This window comes from Anopheles gambiae, chromosome 2 (assembly GCF_943734735.2).
Source record: "Anopheles gambiae chromosome 2, idAnoGambNW_F1_1, whole genome shotgun sequence".
NCBI lineage: Eukaryota > Metazoa > Arthropoda > Insecta > Diptera > Culicidae > Anopheles > Anopheles gambiae.
The window spans coordinates 1,935,788-1,956,893 of record NC_064601.1 but is presented as its reverse complement, the minus strand read 5'-3'; the positions used below and the strand labels follow the sequence as shown (position 1 = coordinate 1,956,893).

General features: G+C 49.2%; 1 protein-coding gene across 6 annotated transcripts in view; it reads right to left on the bottom strand.

Moving 5' to 3' along the window:
* Positions 1-16,244, bottom strand: part of LOC4577455 (hemicentin-1) — a 39,460-nt gene extending 23,216 nt beyond the window's left edge. Inside the window, exons 1-2 of one of the 6 annotated variants that reach the window (XM_061647272.1) lie at positions 16,113-16,244; positions 118-1,045 (exon numbers count right to left, since the gene is read on the bottom strand). In XM_061647272.1, the coding sequence (XP_061503256.1) occupies positions 118-229 (112 nt within the window). In that variant the 5' untranslated portion in view covers positions 230-1,045; positions 16,113-16,244. The other 5 variants (XM_061647273.1, XM_061647277.1, XM_061647274.1 and 2 more) reach the window with 5 other exon arrangements.
* Positions 16,245-21,106: the final 4,862 nt, after the last annotated feature.

The following is a 21,106-nucleotide window of genomic DNA, read 5'->3' as shown; positions in this document are numbered from 1 at the left end:
CTGCATGCCACCAAAACAGCGGTCATTTGTGGTGAAGGTCGGAATGACATTCAAGACAAGCGTTTAAAACCACAAAATACCGTTCCAGCTCACCCACCCACCCGGGGCGGTACTTACCTGCGAAACAAATGACGATAAAATTGATAAACGCTGCAATAAGCGGCAAATTTGCGTTCATGGTGTTGCATTTGCACTTCCGATGGGCTGTCCTAGCTGCGACTCGAGTCATCGGCCACCGTTTCTGCTGTGGTTTTGCTAATTTCCGCCCGAGCGGAAGCTCCTTCCGGCCCCGGATTGCTACCGGTGTTTGCACAAATATCTCCTCACTCGCTCACTTTACACTTTTTCACCACGCCGAAGATTCACTCACTCGTTCCCCGGCCACCCGGAAACCCGAAGTAGAAGATTGTTTTCCGTAGGGACCGTGGGTGGGTTGTTTGTGCTTGGTGGGGTGATCCCTTTTTAAGCTGCTCACTTGACACTTGGGTCACACAACAACGGTTTGCTGGGATTGCTCGCAAGGTGCGGGCACACTCGGTGACACGGTTGCTACCGGCAACACGATGACACGGGCACTTGTTCACGGGGTTGGAACGCGACTGGAATTTATTTTACAACGATTCTCCCGCAGTCGAGCAACGAGCAAGGTGGACCCGAAATGCGGTGCTATTTTCTTCCTTTCTTTCTTTTTTGTTTTTCTAGCACTTTCACTGCCGGTGGTTGATTAACGGTCAATTTCGTCCCAACACGGGACGACTTGGAATCGGTTCCGAGAACCCACTGTCCACTGTCCCTTATCGTCTACGCCGGACGTCACTTTGATGTTTTTTAAGCAGATTCACTAACTCAGATGAAACGATGCTCACTTTCTCTACACCGTCTCACAGACTTGGGCCGACTGCCCTTTTCGTTCGTTCTTTGTCCACTTCACCATCACTCGGAAACCGTTGGAGTTGATGCGCCGCGCTGATAACACGCTGGCCAACGCTCTCCCTTCCCTTCACTTCACTGCGAGTAAGCGTTTGTGGCGGTTGTTTTTTAGCTGCTGGAATTATTTATCGTTTCAGTTGGTTGGATTCATTTCCTTTCTCACCCGTCCCCGTCCCACAGCCCACCAAAGTTTGTCGTACTATCACCAAAGCGTGACCACCACCAAGTGCTCTACTACCAAACATCGCACAAACGTGTACAATAGCAAAGGGAAAGGGTTTTTTTGCTGTTGCTCTTGCTGTGGAGGCACTATCGCACCAAACGAGAACCTCTCGATTGCATTACGGACCGATGTGAGAACCCAGCAGCAGCAGGTTTTTCAATTCGTCCACACCAATAAATGTCAAATCAATTCTATCAGGATGCTGTAATTGAGTCACGTTCCTGCGGAAGGCATGCTGGTTGCGCTGGCGCAGAAGGTTTGGGACGTGTTGGGCTGCGTACGCGCGTGGGCCTCAAGGGTGCCCGTACGCAACACGCCACACAGCGGAATCAAACACACGGTTCACGGACGCCCGAACGTGCACTAGTTTCTGTTCACGTGTGCCTGTGTGTGTTTTTATGGTAACAAAATTCTTGAGAACGGCCGGCGCTCTTTCGGCGCGCACCACTGGACGTTATATTGCGTACGGGATGAAGGTTGTTGGGAGATATGGAACCCACTGCACACAACTGGGCTGTGTGGGCCAGCGCGTCGTCCATCCAGCAGCGTCGGTTGATTGGCAATCGGCACCGGCCCAAATGGGGGATTAGTGCCGTTGATGAGACTGTGTGACTGTGCGTGGGCAGGAGGCTCTGGGCCGTATGATGTAATCCTCCTCGTCGGGTCCGTTTGGGTGGAGATGCGGAAAAACAACGGACCACACCAACGACAGATCGAAAAATCAACCATGAGAGAGGAAAAGCAGAAAGAAAATGAACCTGTCTTTTCGACCTTTCGCTTTCGTCCCCTGATCGACCTGATCGCACCGACCTAGCATTATTGGCAGGACATGGAACATCAAGCACCCAGGTCCTATTACGTGCCAGCTATCGAGCTATCGCCTGTCAACATTTTATTACCAAACGCAGCACTCCTCGCACACACACTGCTCCAAAATGGGTCCATGGGTCGTATTATGTTTGTTTCATTTTTTCTTGTTTCGTGCGAGATGGTTAGGATTATTATTTGACCGATGAATGGCACCCCTCTTGGCGAGGGAGGGGTTCGACGGCTCCTACTATCGGTGGTCCAGTTTCGGGGACTAATTTTCCCCCCCAAACCACCCTTCCTCATGGCCAAATCTTTGCCTTTATGTGCGTTGTTTTAATGTGTTAATCCAGTGATTGATGGCCCTAACGTGTGAATCGTGGTTCGTGGTTCTCGCAACCAAAAACCCACTCACTCACACACCATATTACACCCCAACCAGACTCGCTGTGTGTGTGTGTGTTATCAATCAGAGGTAATTTATGCCATCATAAAAAGGCGACGTGTTTGAGTTATCGATTGTGCTACACGCGCGTCCTTTAAGCTGCTAAAGGAAAACTAGAAAGGTGTCTAAGGGTGGCCCTGGCCCTGGTAGGTGGTAGCTGGCTGAAGGGGGTGACAAAAGTTCGCCTCCCCTCGATAAGGAAGTGGGAGGCGAAAATCCTATTTCGTTAATTAGAGTTTTTACTACCGTTTCCCACGACCCGACCGGTTTTAGTGCAGTGCATCAGTCAGGTTGACCTTTCGCATCGGTTCTCGGTCCTTTCCGTTTCAGACGGATTACAACACACACACACCCGCCGGAACGATCGAGGGCTGTCGATCCACGTTGAGATCTTTCAATTATTTCAGCTTTCACCATTTGCCACTGGACCTGTTCGGTGTTTCTTTTTTTTTTTTTGTTTCTTTTCGGAGTGGCGCGTGGGTCGCCAAAGGGCGTAGAAAGTATATTCCGGCAGCCATTACCTTCGAACTAACCGGGGAGCCTACCGTAGCGTATCGCGCTGGGAACGAGAATTGATCCGTTGATGTGCAATTAATTAAAGAGAGCGAAAAGCAGGAGAGAGAGAGAGAGAGAGAGAGAGAGAGAGAGAGAGAGAGAGAGAGAGAGAGAGAGAGAGAGAGAGAGAGAGAGAGAGAGAGAGAGAGAGAGGAACTGACGAGTCTGTGATTGTGAATTGTGGCGTCCAGATTTAGGCCCTTCAATGTCGGTGGATATTGAACCGATGGGTTAGCCTTTTTCCGAAAGGGACAGCCTTCCCAGAAGGGAATAGCGTGACGAGTGTTGGTAACGTGTGTGTGTGTGTGTGTGTGTTTCTGTGTTGTCCGGAAAGGTACCATTTTTTCTTGGGGGGACCATAAACAAAGCGTAAGACATCGCACCATCGAAAGATCTATCGATTCAGCCCGTGAAAGTCGATGAAAGTGTGTACCTTTCCGTTCGTTTTTTGTTCGTTAATTTAGTAGCCCAAAGCTCCTCCCTCCCCCCCTTTGTGTTCCCGATTCCCTGAACTACCGTGTCTGCTTTAATGAATTCGTAGACCTTCTTCGTTGCCGATGGACTGGAAAATGGGAAAGTAAAACAATCGTCCCCCTGGCAGTGGCAACCAAAAAAAAAAACAAACGCGGGGTAGATTTATTTTTGGGGAGTGTTTTTGTTTCACTTCCATGCAACTCCTAGCAGGAAGAAGGAGAATGGGGAGGAAAGCAATGAAACACAAAACACCCGAGGAAAATGAGCGAAAAGTGTCGACCGAAAGCAATCCGACCAAAGGACGAAGAAACACACTGGCAAAGATTTAAATCGCAAGCAATTGGAACCATCCAAAACCAGCCGAAAGTAGGAACAGCCCCACTGCAACGCTACACGACAGCGGAAACAGCGGGGGGAAAAAAACGGCAAACAACGGCCGAAAATGTGGGAGTTTTTGCCACCGTGAACCGTTTACACAGTTGCTTTCGTCCGTCCCGGGGTGGTTTTGGGTCCCCGCGTGAATTGGTCCCGCGGGAGGAGGGGAGGGCAGTTAATTAAAATCGCATACAATCACATTGCAGCAATCGTTCACACGCCCCAGAGCACACGGGGTGGACAGAATGGCCCTTAAGGGGCGGGAGGAGGGGGCACACTCTGATAAACGCTGCGCGTTGAGTGGTAATAGGCTGAGAATGAGCACGGGGCGTGTTCGGAGGACATCGCTCAAAACTCCTACAACTGAGGGCTCTTAAGGAGGCGAAACATTTCCGTGTACACCAGCAGCGCAGGGTGGGGATGGGGATGGGGGTTTGGCATTAGCTGAAACTGACGGAATCGCTCCCAACCACCCATCATCATGAGCACCCAGCATCACCGATCAACATCAGCATCATCATCTGTAATGTGACGAAGACGAGAGAGTCGCACACACACACACACACACACACACACACACACACACACACACACACAATTGGGAAAATGATGGAAAGTTTTGTTTTGCTGCCATTTTGCCTTGATGACGCATTTTCCTCTTTCTACTTCTCTCTTTTTTCCCGTTTTTCTGTTGGTGCTAAATATCAACACACACACACACACTCAGCAGGATGGAGGAAGATTAATGCGTTCAGACGCAGCATGCCATGCAAGAAGGGCAAAACAACAAAAAACCACGCACAGAGAATATTCTTCCCCGTGGGATACTGATGGATTCATTGTCGTAAAGTTTCGCCTCCTTCTGCATTCCTAGTCGAAGCGAGCAGCTAAACACCAAAAAAAAGGCCGCAGAAAGAACAGAACAAAACTCTCAGATTTCCATTTCCCAGGGACACCGGACCCGCAGGCTGTTTTGCTGTTGTTGCTGTTGTTGTCCGGTTGGCAAGTGTTGAAAGCAGCGAGGAAAAAGATTGTAGCAATAGTGCACCTCCCAGGAGATGTGTTGGTGTCGGCAGTTAGGCTTGAGATTTCCTCCACCCCACCTCACTCTCTCTCTTTCTCTCTGCATGACCTTGATGGTATTGTACACTTACACAGCAGCAACGTGTTTGTGGGGTGTGTGTGTACGAGCTGAGAATTCAGGTGCAACAACAGGCAAAAAGGGACAATTGTGCATACGCAGTGAATGGGCGCTAGTTGGGGACTAGTCGTTATTCTGGTGCCTTCCAAATCGGATAACAAACACACACACATACTCCCAATGGATGTCCGCAATGCTCTTGTAAACGTGGTCAGTGAAGCGACAGTAAGTACGAGCAAACGAGGGGAAAAAAGGATCCCCACCGACAACCGCTTAGGTTACCGGCATCGCCTACTACGACGACAAAGTTCAGTTTGATTTGGTTTTTCGTTGGGTTTTCCCAGTGGCCCCCAAATCCGGACAGGGAAAGAAAGAAAAAAAACTCCACAACAACGAGCACAATAATAAAATAAAATAAAAAGGATCCGTCCTATCCGCCCGAGCCGGTGAAAGTGCGAGTTTATGTTTAGTTCGTGATAATTGGAGACCCGAGAGACACGATAAGGGAATTTCGGAGCTATCCCCAATCCGCATCCACGCGTCCTTGCGTCTGGTCTGGTCTGGCGGACAGTAAATTTTAAGCCGATTTCAGGCCCGGCTGAAGAAATGGATGTTTTCCTTTTTGCAGCAGTAGCAGCCACACCAGCAACAACACTCGCCGCCGTGTCGATCATTAATCTTTGTCCGTTCAATTTCCTTCCAGGTTTGGAAGGCCTTTTTTTGTTTGGCGGTTGTACCTTCTCCCCCCTTCCTGTTGGAGGCTGTTTCTGAGGAAAGAAGCCACACCGTGCTCCTTTGGTTTCCTTCTCTTTTGATCAGCACCGACAGTCCGACAAACGCTTCAAATGCTGGGTTCAACTCCACCAAGGTCATGGTGATAGGGCGTGGCTCACCGGTTGGTGGTGGCTGTTCCGCTGGAAGTGGATCGTTTCCCGAGAGAGAGAGAGAGAGAGCGATTGTGAAGCAAAGGTGCATAGGGATGGAAGGGAACAATTTGCTCGATTTAATCGGTGACCGACAGGACGCGGTAACAACATCAATAGCGCCTGATCAAACGACCTGTTTCACCGGGAAGCGATTTTTAATAACGGTTCAAATCGGCAAAGTGAATAAAGCTGCTACATTGCTGTTGACTTAAAGAAGGGTTGCATGTTTATTTAAAATTAACCCATTTCTCCCCTTTTCCAACATGTCTATTTTCTTCGCGCGAAGGAAACGCACAAGAAGTTGGTCTCGCTTTTCCAAGTAAAACATGGCATTCGAACATGGCAACGTTTACTATCACCGTGGTATGCACAAACCATTTTCACCAGTTTGATGGTAATAGTACGCTTTTCGGGGGCCACAAAAGTTTCCACTGCAAGCTTCCCTCACCCTCACCCCGGTCGTCTCAGAAGCCCTTCCAGCTCGCGACCGGAATCGGAATGTGCAAACCGGGCACAAGTCAACGGGCAGCGCAATGAAAGGCGAACGACGAAATGGCGCACACGCTCAGGCACTCGCTGTGAAACTCGCATTCTGAACAAAATGGGAACAAAAGTGACCCCAGCCAGCTGTGAAATTGGCCGGGTTGGGTGGGAAAGGGTACGTAGTTTGAAGTGGCGTTGGTTTTCGCTGGCAGAAGTGTTGGGTTTTCGTTGGTTGGCTTCTTCGAGCTAAAGCTGCGCCGGGTGAAGCGAGCAGGGAGCAACTGAGGCGTTAAATAAGTCGAGACGCGGTTTTCCTCGGTTTGCAGCCCGTGTAAAGTCGGAATCCTTGCTAGTGCCCGGCCCGGAACAAAGTCGGTGAGTTGTCGTAAGAAGAAAGTTCCATTTCGGTTTTCTTGCTTTTGTTTGTGTCGACTTAAGCGCGAACTGTACACAAAAAAGTGCAGCAAAGCGAGAATACATTTAAATGTAGTCTGGTTCTGTGAAAACCAAAAGGGTAGCTCTAGCAGCCCGCATTCTCCTAGCGAGCCGTCAAGAACTGCAGTCGGAACTAGGCCAAATGAGACAGCGGAGACAAATGGAGACAACACCCGGAACACCGGAATGGAAATGCTTTAATTATTTTAAAACGCTCCTCGCTCTCTCTCTCTCTCTCTCTCTTTCTCTCTCTCTCTTTCTTTCTTTCGCTCGTCGCGCTGTCTACGGCGTCGAAAACGGCGAAGAAGCGCTGTTAATTCCTTCAACAGAAACCGTCAATTTCGTTAATTATGAAGAGTTAATGGAGCGTAGCTTTCACCATCGGCAGTTCGATAGATTCTCGCCAGCCTATTCGCACCTCCCGCCGCCCCCCCAAATACATTAAATCGGTCTACCGAACGACACCGAAAGACCATTTTCCGATTCCCATTTCCTTAAGTTAATCCATTCAGTCTATTGGCGCTACTCCGACGGAAACTTTTCACCGTGGAAGTGATATTAAAGCGACAGCGGGTGAAAGGGCTCAGCTTTAAAGCCACTGTCCCGGCGCAACTTAGTTTATTTGCGAACCCGCCATTGCTACTGCTGCTGCTGGTACTAGTTGGTAGATAAATTTCTCCCATTCAATCACTTCGCATCCGGCACAGAACCGGGCAGAACCGAAAGGGAACTTCATCCATTACTCCTTCCGACTCGTGTGTGACTTTAGTGTCAGTGGTCAGTGGCATCTGGCGGCCCCGGATTGAGCTGTATTTGTGTGGGGTACGGCTGTGTGTGTTCGTCCCAGGGTGTGATTGTTTGATTAATGGTGCCGTATGCTTTATGCAGAGACAGGCACAGTTTTCGTCCATCCTTGACGGGAAGATGCGCCTTCGTCCGTCCGAGAGGCTGTCCGATTTTCCTCGCCATCGTCGTCGTCGTCGTCGTTGTCGTCACAGGACAGACGTTCTGTTGTAACAAATGGATCTGTTTACTGTTCTGTTTCGGCTGAGTTGATAAATTGGATGGTTAAATATATGCAAATTGCTCCTTGGGCCGGTGGCGCGGTCGGTGCTGTAAAAATACCAGCCAAGGGCCCCGCTCCGCACAGCCGTTGGGGGATGTTTTCTTGTTGCCAAATTGTTGTTGTTGTGGTAGTTATGGTGCCGTACAGAAGCTCTGCTGCTGCTGCTGCTGCGGCTGCTTGTGGCCTTCCCGATAGCGATCGTGGCCTTTAAGCAATGAGAAACTTCACCTTCTGCTGCCATTTTGGTGTAGGGGCTTCTGTAGGGCCAGCCAGCCAGCCAGCCAGCCACACTGTCAATACCTGGATGGCGAGGCGACGTTCGAGTGACTTGGGGCTTCTTTCGTTGCAAAATGGCAAAGGAAGCCAACATTGTCAAAAGGAGCAAGATTCTTGAGTGATCATCATTAGGAAATTTAAATTTAGATTGGCTTTTGATGGCACACGATAACAAGAAGCGTATGGCGAGAGAGAGTGAGAGCGAGTGAGAGAGCGAGAGTGAGAGGGCGAGGATACTCGACCTATTTGCTTTCCTTAGCAACCGGGGGGAAAAACTTGCTAATAGCATAGCGTACCAGAAGCATGTGTGTATGTGTATGTGTGTGCATTAATTGGAAGGGCTAAAACTACACATCCCGTGGGAAACAACAAATCTAATATGACCTTGAGAAGGTTTTTTTTTATATTTATAAGGAAAACGGTTTTTTTCTCCAACCGCTTTCCTACCACAAGCCGTCTCCTGAAGCTTGCCTAATCACTCAGAAACTCCTTGGGCAGTCTAAATATGTATTTTACCCTCCAGTTTGAGTAATGCGCTGCTACTACTTCAAATGGTCGATCCGAGACAGCGAGCAACAAGATCAAACTCGAAACAATATCATCAATCATGGGATGAATTTACATTTTCATTTGGAGGAAACTAGCGTCCACGTCCCGTCCCATGCTGCCGGTCAGAGCGCGCGCCGCTTCCCCCCCTTTTAAAGGTGTCCAACCCCGATGAAGCATAGCATAACTCAAACGCACCGAACAGGTAGAGCCCAGCCGGATGATAAATTGTGAACCGTCAACTGGTTGGAACTACCTGGTTGGTCCATTGACCGTTGGTCCGTCCGTCGTAGCGTCACGGAACCTGCCCAGCTGTGGCGAACCTTCCGTTTCAATCTCAGTCAGATGGGCAGCGACCACCACAGGACGGTTGGACGGTTTGGACAGGCATTTCGTGCCGGTGGGGTCGTTTCAGTTCCGCCTCGGGAACATTAACACACCCAGCGACAGTTTAGTGCGACAAAAGGGGCGGCACGACGGTCGGGTGTTCGTTTGGAAGATTTCATTTGTTCCACCTTGGCGCTGCTTTTATTTCGGATTGATTTCCGGGATTCCTTTTTCAATAACATTTGTTTCGTACACTTTGGGCGCGTGTAGTGTTTTCTTGAATGAAGCGAACGAAGGAACAAGCGAACGAACAAATGAACCCGCTCAGTCACGTAAGACTGACGGGAGGGACCAACTCAGGAAGTTGGTTGGACGATTGTCGCACAAAACAATGGCCACGTGCTTCGGGGAGTTCTGTGTGTTGTGCGGACAATGTACCACACCTTCCGGTAGCGGAATATAAGAAGCGCTCCGGGCAAGTGCGAAGGGAAGGCTCGCGTGTTTCGGGCACGTTATCGTTGTGCCGTGTTCGTGTTTGTTGGCAGGATTGTGTTCCTTTATCTTTGACACACACACACATATAAATGGGGGATGTGTGGGGGTGTCAAAGGGAACGATTTGTGCGTTTCGAAAACAAAGAGCATTCAGTGAAGGGAGGGGGGGGGGGAGGGGGCTTTTAGTAGAGTGAAAATTCAACAACACACGGGTTAATGCAACTCATTGCACGCCACTCTCAGGGAGACTCACACACACACACACACACACACACACACACACACACACACACACACACACACACACACACACACACACACACTAACAGCACTTTTCGCCGCGTGAAAAGGGTCGTTTTGCGTTGTATTAGACGCAGGGACTAAGGGAGTAGTTACCCCCCCCCCTTCCCACAGAGAACAAAAGCAACAATTCTTAAACCGTCCGATTGTTTCCCAGCCCGATTCACTTCTAAACACACAAAAAGATTGCTTTAGTGGGAGTTTGCTACAAACAAAAAAGTGGCAAGTCACCTTTAAAGCTTCCACTGCTTCCAAATTGTTACCGAGTCCGATTTGTTCTAATGGCGCTGGTCTAATTTAATGTGTGTGTGTGTGTGTGTGTGTGTGTGTGTGTGTGTGAGTGTGATTTTTTACTTCTTAATCCCTTCCCCCAGGCAAGCCCATCATCTTGCCATTTAGACGCCATTGCGACGGACAGGAATGAAACGACCAGCGCAGCTGTAACGGATGGCTATTAGACGATGAAAACGGAAATAAAATTTGAGTGTCCGAATTAGCGTCCCAGGGAGGAGGGGGGGGGGGGGGGTGAAGCACCAAACCACACTGGCAGGACAAAATGGTGGACACCACACCAAAGCCTAGAACTGTTTGGGATGGTTCGGAAAAACTCATCCATCCGAGCCGCGCCAAAATCGGACAAGTGCTTAAATTTTATGTTGCCAGAGCCCAAAGCCAGTGGCTCGCCAGCCCCCCCCCCCCCCGTGGTGGTAATTTTTCTACGATTGCATTTCTCAGCCGTTTGTCATGCCGAGCGAATTTGCCTAATGCGCGTGTAGAAAATAATTAAAGACGAGCAGCGAGCGAGGAACCCTTATCGGGCGGGATGCAGAACCCCAGCAGCAGAAGCCCGCCAGCTCGCCAGCTGTGTTTGCTGGTGGCCTGCCTCTGGTGGTGGTTTCAGTCAGTGAAAATGTAATTAAACGTGGAGTCAGTGAAAATGGACTGGAAAGAAAAGCACTGCTTGACTCTAATGCTTGCGCACGGTTGCGCAAAGGTGCCAGCATCATCGTTAGCGAGGCGCCAACCAACGCCACTGACGCAGAACGTCACAGTGCACGGCGCAAAAAGGGCTGCTTTAAATAACGGGGAGATTAAAAGTGAAGCGAAAGCGGCGAAGGGGGGGGGGGAAAAACGCCATCGCAATTTTCAAAGATTATTTGTTGATGAGGCGCTTTGGCTTCTCAAGAATCTCTGCACTGCCTGTAATTGCCAGCACCGACGGGGGAAAGAAAATACTCCCCCCCTCCCAGGCTCAGTGATGTAACGGAAGAGTCAATATAGCGAAAGCAGGACGAAAAAACTCTCGATAAGCATCACTCTCGTTACCGTGTGCATTGGAACGGGGAATCCCTCCTTCTGCCCTCTTGTCTCCTTTTGCATCAGCATTTTCTTACCCTTCGTTTGGTTGTATCGTGATGGAAAATTGGAAAAAAAAATCAGTATACCTAACGCTAGCCCGGCATTTCCCTCAATGACTTGCAACCATGCAAAGCATCCTAAAAGGTGCGGCCAGGTGCTGGTCTGGGACCGTGTATGGGGCCGTATTTGTATTTGCTTCGCAGCACAGAACATCTCACCTTACCTCCACTTCGCTGTCCCTTGTTTTTTCCCCCCGCCCAGACTAATGATGCATCGTAGTGCGATGGGAATAGCTCATACATAATTTATGAGTCAACGTCGGCGAAAAATATTGCCTCGGCCCTCGTGTGCACCTACGCTCCTGTGTGTGTGTGTGGTGTGTGTTTTTTTGTTGGTTTCCTCCTCCGATTTGCGAACGGCTGTGGCGAATGTGGCTGGACGGATTGGGTTAGTAGAGGGTTTTTATTTCGGTATCTACATCGTTGGATATATACTACTGCCTAAGGAGAGCAAGGATAGCCGTCAAGCGCCAAGCGGTGCAGCGGTCCGGTCTAGCATCGTGTTCATCGTTTTCCAACACATCGCTCCACGGAAAAGGGGAAGTAAGGGGGAAGCGAACACCTGCCGCGCCCGCAACGGAACGGAACGAAACGTGGCGGACACACGGAGAGCGACCCAATATATCGACAACATTGTCATCGTTATCCTGGTGGAATGATGTGAAAAAGGTTTTTGCTGCGCCGTACGTTTCCGTCTCCGTAGTTCCATTCAATCACCGCTTTTTCTTACATGAACCTATGTTGCTGGCTTTCTCTCTTGCTTAATTTAGCTCGCTTTCACTCTCACAAGGTGGATTGCTTACGGAATGGATGGAATGAATTTTCCCGGCCTTTTTCCTAGCATCATTTTATTTGCGGAATGTAAGCTCTCCAACGATGTAATGATAATGATCGACATCAATATTTTTTTATCTCTCCTCCTGATCCATTCGCCTCCGTGACCCCTTGGGAGTCGTTTCGCTCGAGCATTTCTTTTTTTGTAAATCAACACATTTCACCTGAAAGCCCGGGACACACTCACGCGCTAGTCAGCAGCAGCAGCAGCAGTAGTAGCAGGTGCACGATGCCGGTGTTCCCTTGACGTAGACCCTTGATGGCTGCACACAAACACACACACAAACACACACATACACGCATGGCGCACGATGTCGTGTGCGCTTTTGTTTCGCTCCGTACTGCAGCGTATTTCTGCATGGCTGGGCAAACGATAATTTCGTCCCTTTTCTGCCTAACGCACTCGAGACCTGTGTGTGTGTGTGTCTGGGGGTATGCTGGCTGCAATCACGATTGAAGGTGGAAAGGCTTTTTCGAGGGCCTCAGTCATACATTTAAGGCCTAATGGTGCTTCACAAAGGGCGCAAAGGGCGAAGAGCGCAACCGTTGACGACGGCCGGCGACGGTGGCAACGCATCAAGCAGCGCCTGCTGTTGTCATTTTCTTGGGAAGCGGGACGATAAACAAATATCGGGGCCCATGCCATGCGTCCTGCAGTGCTGGTGCTTGACGTTTTGCCTTCGAGGCTGAGACGATGGCTCTCTTTTGTCCGTAGCAATTGCAGTGTGTGTGTGTGTGTGTGCTTTTTTGTGTTGTTTTTTTCTTTTTTACTTTTAAAACGCCCGTACACCGCGCGGCCACGGTTTACGCTTTCCAGTCCCCATTTAGAACGTGCTTCGATCTCATCCCAAGCCAAAGGCAGGTTTTGCACGACAAGAAAGCGTCTCTCTCTCTCTCTCTTTTTTGCTACTACCCGTGTGCTGCTGCTTGCACGTAGGCCGAGAATGTTTCCCTTGACGACCCGGGCGACGACGTTGGCGCTTCCGCACCGCACAAAATGGCTACCGGTCACAGCGTGCGAATGATGGCGGGTGAGGTAACGCCTAAACTTTGGACTCAATGAACAATGGCCAACGAAATAGTCGACCGAGGGGTGGAAAAGAAGAGAAAAAAATTGTGCTGACGGGCATTTTCGCACCGTGATGGGCGCGCGCACCCGACTGTAAGGTAACGGCAACCTTATGGCGAAGGAAACAACATTTTGATGAGGACGAGCTGCGAAATTTGACACCCCGTCGCGTCATCGAGCTTCGGCCACAGTGGGTGAACCACCTCCTCCTCCTCCTCCTCCTCCTCCTCCTCCTCCATCACACTATCTTGATTTTCTTCACACGCATTTTCGTGCTAGAGATGAGGCGTGCCCGGGATAAAAATGTCACCATACCATTAAACGCCGGGCGGTCGCGGCGGGAGGGGAGGCTTGTGACAGGGGCGAATTTCTGATGCCGCTTTAAATGAGGTGATGATAGATCTAAGGGCAGAGAGAAGATATTTTTTTTGCGCTTAGCTTTCTTCCTGCCTTCCCTCGGCGCAATAATTTACCGATCCCCGGATCCATCCCGTCGTCGTCCGTGAGACAAACACTCTCTATTAGCCGTCTTATTGTGCTTCAAACGAGACGAACGCCACAGCGCAGCGAAGGGAGAAGGAATGTGAAATAAAATTTTCATACGCGCTCGCATTTTTGCTCGGTTCGTTTGCCACCACCGGCGGGGCTCCGTCGGCACGGGCGGAATGATTGGAACCGTAGAGAAGAAAAGGAAAAAGAGAAAACAGCACCGGAAGTCCTTCTAACTGACATTTGACAGTTTGTGAGCTTTGGCTTCGACGTTTCGCTGTTGTTTCGCGCTCGTGCTGTGACGCAAACGAAGGGGGGAGGAGTGCACAGTGGGAGGGCAGTGTTGTATGTTTTGGAATAAAGAAACGAGTTTTCGTCTGGCCCCTTCGTTTCTGCCGGGAGCTGGCTGCAGAAAGTTTCTGCAATCATCGCCCTAATTGAAAGCCGTTCCATCAAAAACGCTGTGTCGAAAAATCATTTCCTAATGACTTAATGGTTGCGTCCGATGGCTTGTGCGGGGTTTTGCGAGAAAACCCCTTTTTTCGTTAATTTTGTTCATCGGCGGGGCCGAGATAATTCAATTCCTCTGGTTGGGTGTCGCTCGCGAAGTTATGTGATGAAATCAAAACTCCTCTTTTGGATGAAGCGTTGTTTTTTTTTCGTTCATGCTCGGAATTCACTTCAAGTATCATTAATGAAGGATAGCATGCCACTACAAAACAACGAATAAGGCTAAATATTTGATCAATGCGTACGCACCGGCGGAATTTTCGAACCTTTATCAGAAGCTCCCGAAAGACTTCGTTCCCGTTGACCTTCGCGTCAGCGTAATGAAAATGGCGCATAGTTTCTGTCACTTAGGCTAAGTGGTACCGGCGATTCCTCCCACGCGCACTGACAAACTCGAGTCGTAACTTTGTGCTTGCAGCTCTCGAGTATCAATTTCGAGCCAATTCGCGCTTGGTGTGGAAAAGTTTTGCAAAGCACTCGCTCGCTGTTTGGGTGAAGAATCGTGGCCTTTGCGTGCAGCGGCGTGATATTTACACCCCCTCGGGGGCAAAATGGTGGTCCCCCGGGTGGAGCAGGAACGAGCAGCGGGCATTAAATTACCATCAAACCTCCGGCGACCTGCTCGAGGGATCACTTGTACGATGCGTGGTTCTAACCAAAGCAAACCGTACTGGCAAACGCAACTTTTACCACCGTGGACATTAATTTGCCTCCCTCTCTCTCTCCGGTTGGTGCCAGCCCCTCCGAGTCCGACTAAATTGGCGTGGGAAGAGTGGAACCTTCGTAGCTAGACACAGTTCCTACAATTCCAATGATACGGCCACTTTCGAGGGTCGAGTAGTGTGGCCGAGTTTCGAGTGCTTTTTGTCTTCGGCTTGCCGGCGGGAGCAGGAGCCGCACTAGTTTTAATCCACTTAAAACACACTGAAAGAGGCAACCAAACTTCCTCCTCGTTCCCCCGTTTTAGTTTACAAACACTCCAAACAATATCCAATAAAAGTTTTGCCACCGCACAGCTCTCTTTGCCCACCGCAAACACGCTTGGGGAGTCTCTGACCTTCCTCGTCCGTTCCTGGTTTAAGCGCCCGAGAGGCCGTCGGGCAAAATGTGTTCCATGGGGCAACTGTTCCGCCGAACCATTTATTTCCATTCGGACAGCGCACGGCTTGCTGTGATGCATCTTACACGCCCCCTCTACTTTGACCGCGCTCTCGTATTGACAATCTTTCATTTTCCCAGTGCCTACTTTACACTCGCGACTGATAAACGCAAACGCGCGTCGGGTTTGCGCGTAACAACTTCATGAATTATTCCACGTACGCACCACGACGGCATGGCGGCTTGCGACGATGATTATGATTATGGCGCCAGGTGAAACTTTTGCCGTACCGGCACGGCTGGCCGTGCAAAAAAAAGGTTAAAATAAGTACAGAAAACACACACACCTACGCGCACACAAACACACACACACACTTATAAGACGCACGGTATGTATCCTTGAAAGCCTTCCGAGAGGGCGTAAAAGTGCGTCGTAAAAGTATTCTTACCGTGAAGTAGTAATACACGGCCAGCACACTTGTCGCACGCTAATCCTGGTTGGTTGGAACTTTTATTTTTGCCCTTCACTCTAATCCCTTCCCTGCGCTGCTGTCCTCGGTCACTCGGTTGTGGGTGGTTCAGTGAGGAAGGTCACACACGCGCGAGCACGCACACACACACACACACACACATGGAATAGCACAAAACATTCTGCCAAGTGCTCTACAACTACAGTTGCCCCCTCTCAGAAGTAATTTCCTTTTCACTTACATTTAACGTACAAAAAACGGTTGCAATTTCCCCATTCCCCACTGTTCCCCCAGCCCTTTTCGATCTAAAGATGATTCACTGGATGCCGATTGATGATTCGAACTTGACAAACGAGTCCCGCCACAAAGCAGCACACGCGATCATGAAACCGAACCAGGCCAGTTCCGCACCGTTACTAACCGTTCGAACCGTTGCCCGGGTGGGAAAGCTAAGGGAACGCAACACCGTCCCCGTTCGGTTGCGGATGTTGCGGCGTGCGCTTCAGCTGCTCCGGGGGTGGAATCCCTTCACCGACTGGTGCTGGAGATGGCGTTGATGGAAGCATGTCGAAGGCCGAGTCCGAGTCGCCCAAGCGAGCTACTTCTGCCCCCACCCCGCAACCCGCCCCTTCTGGCACGATGCAGAGTCCTGCGCAAAAGCGCACGCGGCAGGCCCGCACGGTTCGGGCGTTTTTCTCCACCACCACCACGACTGGAAGCGAGCGGGGAAGTAGCGCGCACTTCCAGCGTTGAGTGACCGGTAACTCAGCGCTCTGCGTGTTTATTTGCTGTTGTTGTTGCTGTTGTTTTTATCTGCTGTAAAAGAAGATGTGTTTTTCTCAGATCGATGAGCAGCCGCTGCTGTGATGGTTGGTGGAGCTTTGAGCATGAAAAAAAAACAGACGACTACGCGAAAATGCTTTCACCGTAGGAATGTAACCCTTCTCACGTGATATTACAATCACTCTCTCGTTTGCACACGGTTCCATTTCCCATGTGTACAGCCTTGTCCCAGGGAGCAGCGATTCGCGTAGAACCGGCGGGGGAGATACGGGATCACGCGTGATAGGTCAGTGCCGTCAAGTGTTGCGCACTGCTTCCCTGCTTCCCAAAAGACGGCTTCCCCCAGGTGGGTATGCCGTGTTGCAATCGTTCTTGTTGCTTTCTTCCCCAATTTCACACGTGAAATGTGGGTATGGGAGGTTTCGGAGGTGGAAAAATGTATTAAAATCGCATAAAGTGGCAATTCGGCTGCTGCTTTGTCTTTATGAGCGTTCGCACTGTACAAACACACAGATTAAAACGAGATGCGAGCTGGATTTCCGATGTCGTTTAGTCAACACCTAATTTAGAAATTTGTTTCACCCTCGGCAGATGCACGTTCGCCTTCGAACTAACCGCCAAAGCGGTGCGCGTGGAATTAGCGTGTAAAAAAAGCCACATTGTGGACGTTTATAAATGGCACCCAGTTTATCATGGCACTGTGGTAATTGACATAATTAATTTTATTTATTTTCTTCCGGTCCACTGTCTCGCACGTCACGCTCCTCGTGGCTCTTCAGTGCACCACCACCAGCACCGCTGGCTGTGGGTGATAATGCTGGTCGGGCAACGATCGTCTCGCAATGCAATATTATTATTTCTGCCCTATTCCCGGTTCCCTGCCCCAACCCGGCCGCCAAGAGAAGAGTGAAGAAAGTTCTATAACATCTTTATCACTTTTTCGTGTGAGCAGAACGGAACGACGCGAACTATGTGTGCAGTTGTTGTTGGCTGCCGCACGCGAAATGGACACAACGATGTGCACTTGTGACGGTGTGATTTTTCTTTTCGCCCACTAAGCTCCGTGGGTAACGTACGGTAGCGTCTTGCGTGCGAGACGGTGCCGTTGTCATGATTGTTTCACGAAATGCTGACAACATCAACGGTACGGACGACCGTTTCCATTAGCAACGGCAAGCTGATGACAGCGCTCGAGCAGCAAGCAGCAATACTCCACGCGAACCAGTGAACGCAGCGCGTTTGTGTGTGTGTGTTGTGTAAATTGTGTAACGTGCGACACAAGCGGAATGAGCCGAGGGGATAAAAATGCGAAAAATAATTCCCTATCTGCAAGCTAAGCCAGTGAACAACTGACACAAGAACCTGCTTCTTTTAAGCAATTCCATCTTTCTCTATGTATGTGTGTGTATACAAGCGTTAGTGTGTTTTTAATTTCCCACGAATACGGACACACACAGACACCTTCAAACCAGGCCACCCTTCTCCCGGTTGAGCGAAACGCGCAGAACCAAGGATTAAGTGAAAATTAGAGTGGAAAATGTTGCGCTGATTTAATTGAATTGAATTCAATTTTCCCTCTAAGCCCTCGCCACGACTGTTGACAATGGCGAACGAGCTCGTGCGTCACCGGTACCACCGGTGATGACGAAAGCTCTCCGAGCAAATATGGACGATGTACGCAAACCGAACTGAAAAACGCAAGCAAACACGAGTCAACAAACTGCACGTAGGGGAAAGCGGGGCAAAATGGGCATGTTAAGCAGTTTACCTGAATATTCCTCTGAATATGCCATAAAACACAATTTTTCTTTCATTATTGCATGCCTCCACCATTTATCTATGGATTTAAATTGCCACATAGAATGAAAACAACTTAAAAACATGTAAATAATGTAAAATAAAAGTTGATGTTTTACGAGAAGCATTTTTGACACGCGGGGTAAAATGGGCATATCCCTGGGGCAAAATGGGCATATGTAAACAAACTGTGAAACGTCAAAACACTGGGGCAAAATGGGCCACAACAACTGCGCTTAGGTAATGGTCTATGCTTTTGCGCACGTTTCGTGAAATGTATTTTCGTTCTATCTTTTGTTTTGCTGGTCAGAAAAGCCCTTAAAATTCTTCCAAAAATATGTCATCAAAATTAAAACAGTTTTTAAACGTTTAAATCTACAAAATCGATTCTTTTGAAGCTGTGTCTGATATCATTATTGAGGCGACAAATACAACACCATAGCCTCACCAAACGCCATTTGTCAAAAGTATCTGCCCATTTTGCCCCAAGCGTAACTGCCCATTTTGCCCCACGTGAAGCATTTTTGTATTTTATGTTATATTAGTAAAAATACGCATTCGTTCGCCTTGCTTTCTTCAGACAAATTGTATAGAAATATCATATCTTTAATAATATATAATGTAAAACTTCAACGCATCCCTGTGACACTGGGTTGAGCTTATTTTCGAAGTGACAAAAATTACATCAATATGCTACTAAACCTTGTTTTGCACTTTTCTTGGTTATTTGTTGTGTTAGGGTTATGAAACTTACATGGTGTTCATAGAACACTCCAATGAATACATTTTGAGCATTGGAAAGTATCTTTGTAGTCAAATAATGCTTAAATAGAGGGTGCCCATTTTGCCCCACATGCCCATTTTGCCCCGCTTTCCCCTACAGACAGACGCGAGAGATGAACGCGCTGTCGCAACAGTGGGAAGAATGTGACGAACTCGATCGACGCTCAGCACGGACAGCAAACCCCCCTCCCCCCCCCTTGATGAAAGTGCACTGTATAAATATCCATATTTTTCCACCCATCATCACAACCCACATCTCGGGCGCTCGCGCACGCCCGTACGGCAACGGGATTTTTGTTTTATTAAGCGTGTGGTATAATTTAGCTTCCCCTTGCTACCTCCCCCCTCCCCCCCCCCACCTGCCACCTGTGACTAATAATGAAAGAAGAAAACCATCCGCATGAAAACTACAAAATGCGCTCATGCGAAACAGTTTCCCATGCGCGAGAACCGCGCGCGGGGGCAGACGGGGCGAGGGCTTATCGTTGGCAGATTTATGAAACTTTTCGGTTCAGGTAGCGATTTGGTGGATTTGCATAAAACGGTTACATTTTATTCCTCTCTCACGTCATGTTCTCTCTCTCTCTCCCTCTCTCTCTCTCTCTCTCTGTTATTTTCTCTTTCTCGTTTTTTGTGCTGTGTTTCAACGCGACAGCAAAAACATCACATTTAGTCGCATCAAAACTGCTGACATATGCTTTCTGGGCTGGCTGGACGGCTTCCCGGGCGCGGCACACAGCAGGACGCGGCGCCCTGCATACCGATGTGGGTGTGCAGAAATTAATTTCTAAATGTGGCTTGTAATTGGAAAGAATTATAGCCTGCCAGATGAACTCAACGGGCTGTATAATAAGTGCCTTTAACGGTCCTGGCTTCAGTGGAATGTTGGGCGGGGCGGGGGTGGAAAGGGGCTTCAGATCAAACAAATCTCACACCCAAGCATCCGGACAGTACGTTTTAATGACCTCGGCCGGTGTTCTAATCCCATAAATTATGCTGATTATCATTCATGGTGTTAGTGGTATGCTACTTTTTTGCGTTTTGTGGAATCATTTTTTGGTTTGATGCTTCAACTGTGTATGTGTGTGCGTGTGTGTGGAGGTGTATGAATTTGCTGCAAATTCCACAGAATCCAATTAGCCCGAACAATCCAGCTAGAAATGTGTTTGAAAACTACACCAAGGTAACGAAAAAGTTTAACAATGGTTTCCCTCCGCCAAAAATAAAAGAATAAATTCCCTTCCCATGTCTTAAAGCATCAAACGCATCGGCGACTTTAAACTTGGTGTGTGTGTGTGTGTGTGGGAAGGTGGGAAAAAGCTCCGGTTTCGCATTCTCCACTGCCGTGTGAAGCAATTTCCTCCAATTCGGTCGCGAACAGCTGTGGCCAATCATAAACTAATTAACTTTTTCGATATTCATTATTTATTGTGTCGGGACAGGTTTCACTCCCACTCCCGAGTGGCCGGGTGCCCTGACATTTTGCACATGAAATTAACGGACAAAAATGTCCATCTCTTCGCCCCCTTCTGCCCAACCTTGCCGCGCACGGTGCTGCTTTTTTGGCCGGGCGTGGTAGGACTCGCCAGTGGAATTCATTTATGAGTCCAATCGTCCAGGAGCAAGGATGTCGCCCGTCCGACCAGGTTGTGCACCGTTGACCGGTGCCTGTCGTCGATTATCGAGCTCGAGCCTATCCCCCTTCCCCCCATTTGAGTGCCATTCCACTCGATGCATCAAATCGTAATCGATGACTTCCATTAATTTTGCCCCACGCACATTGGCACAAGCGGCCCGTCGGTTCGGCCGCCACATTCACCGCCACAGCCGTTCACACACTGCCGGAAACCGGATACACTTCTTCGTTCGTATGTGTGTGTGAGCAGAGCGAGCATTTGGGCACGGACTTCAATCTGCTCCGGCACGTCCGGCATTGAAACTCGTGGCGCGTCGGTCAGCGCTGGGGCAACAAATGCATGAAATGAGATTGTTCCGAAAGGTTTATGATGTTTTTTTCTTCTTCAGCTTCTGCTGCCTTTTTGCCGGTTTTGT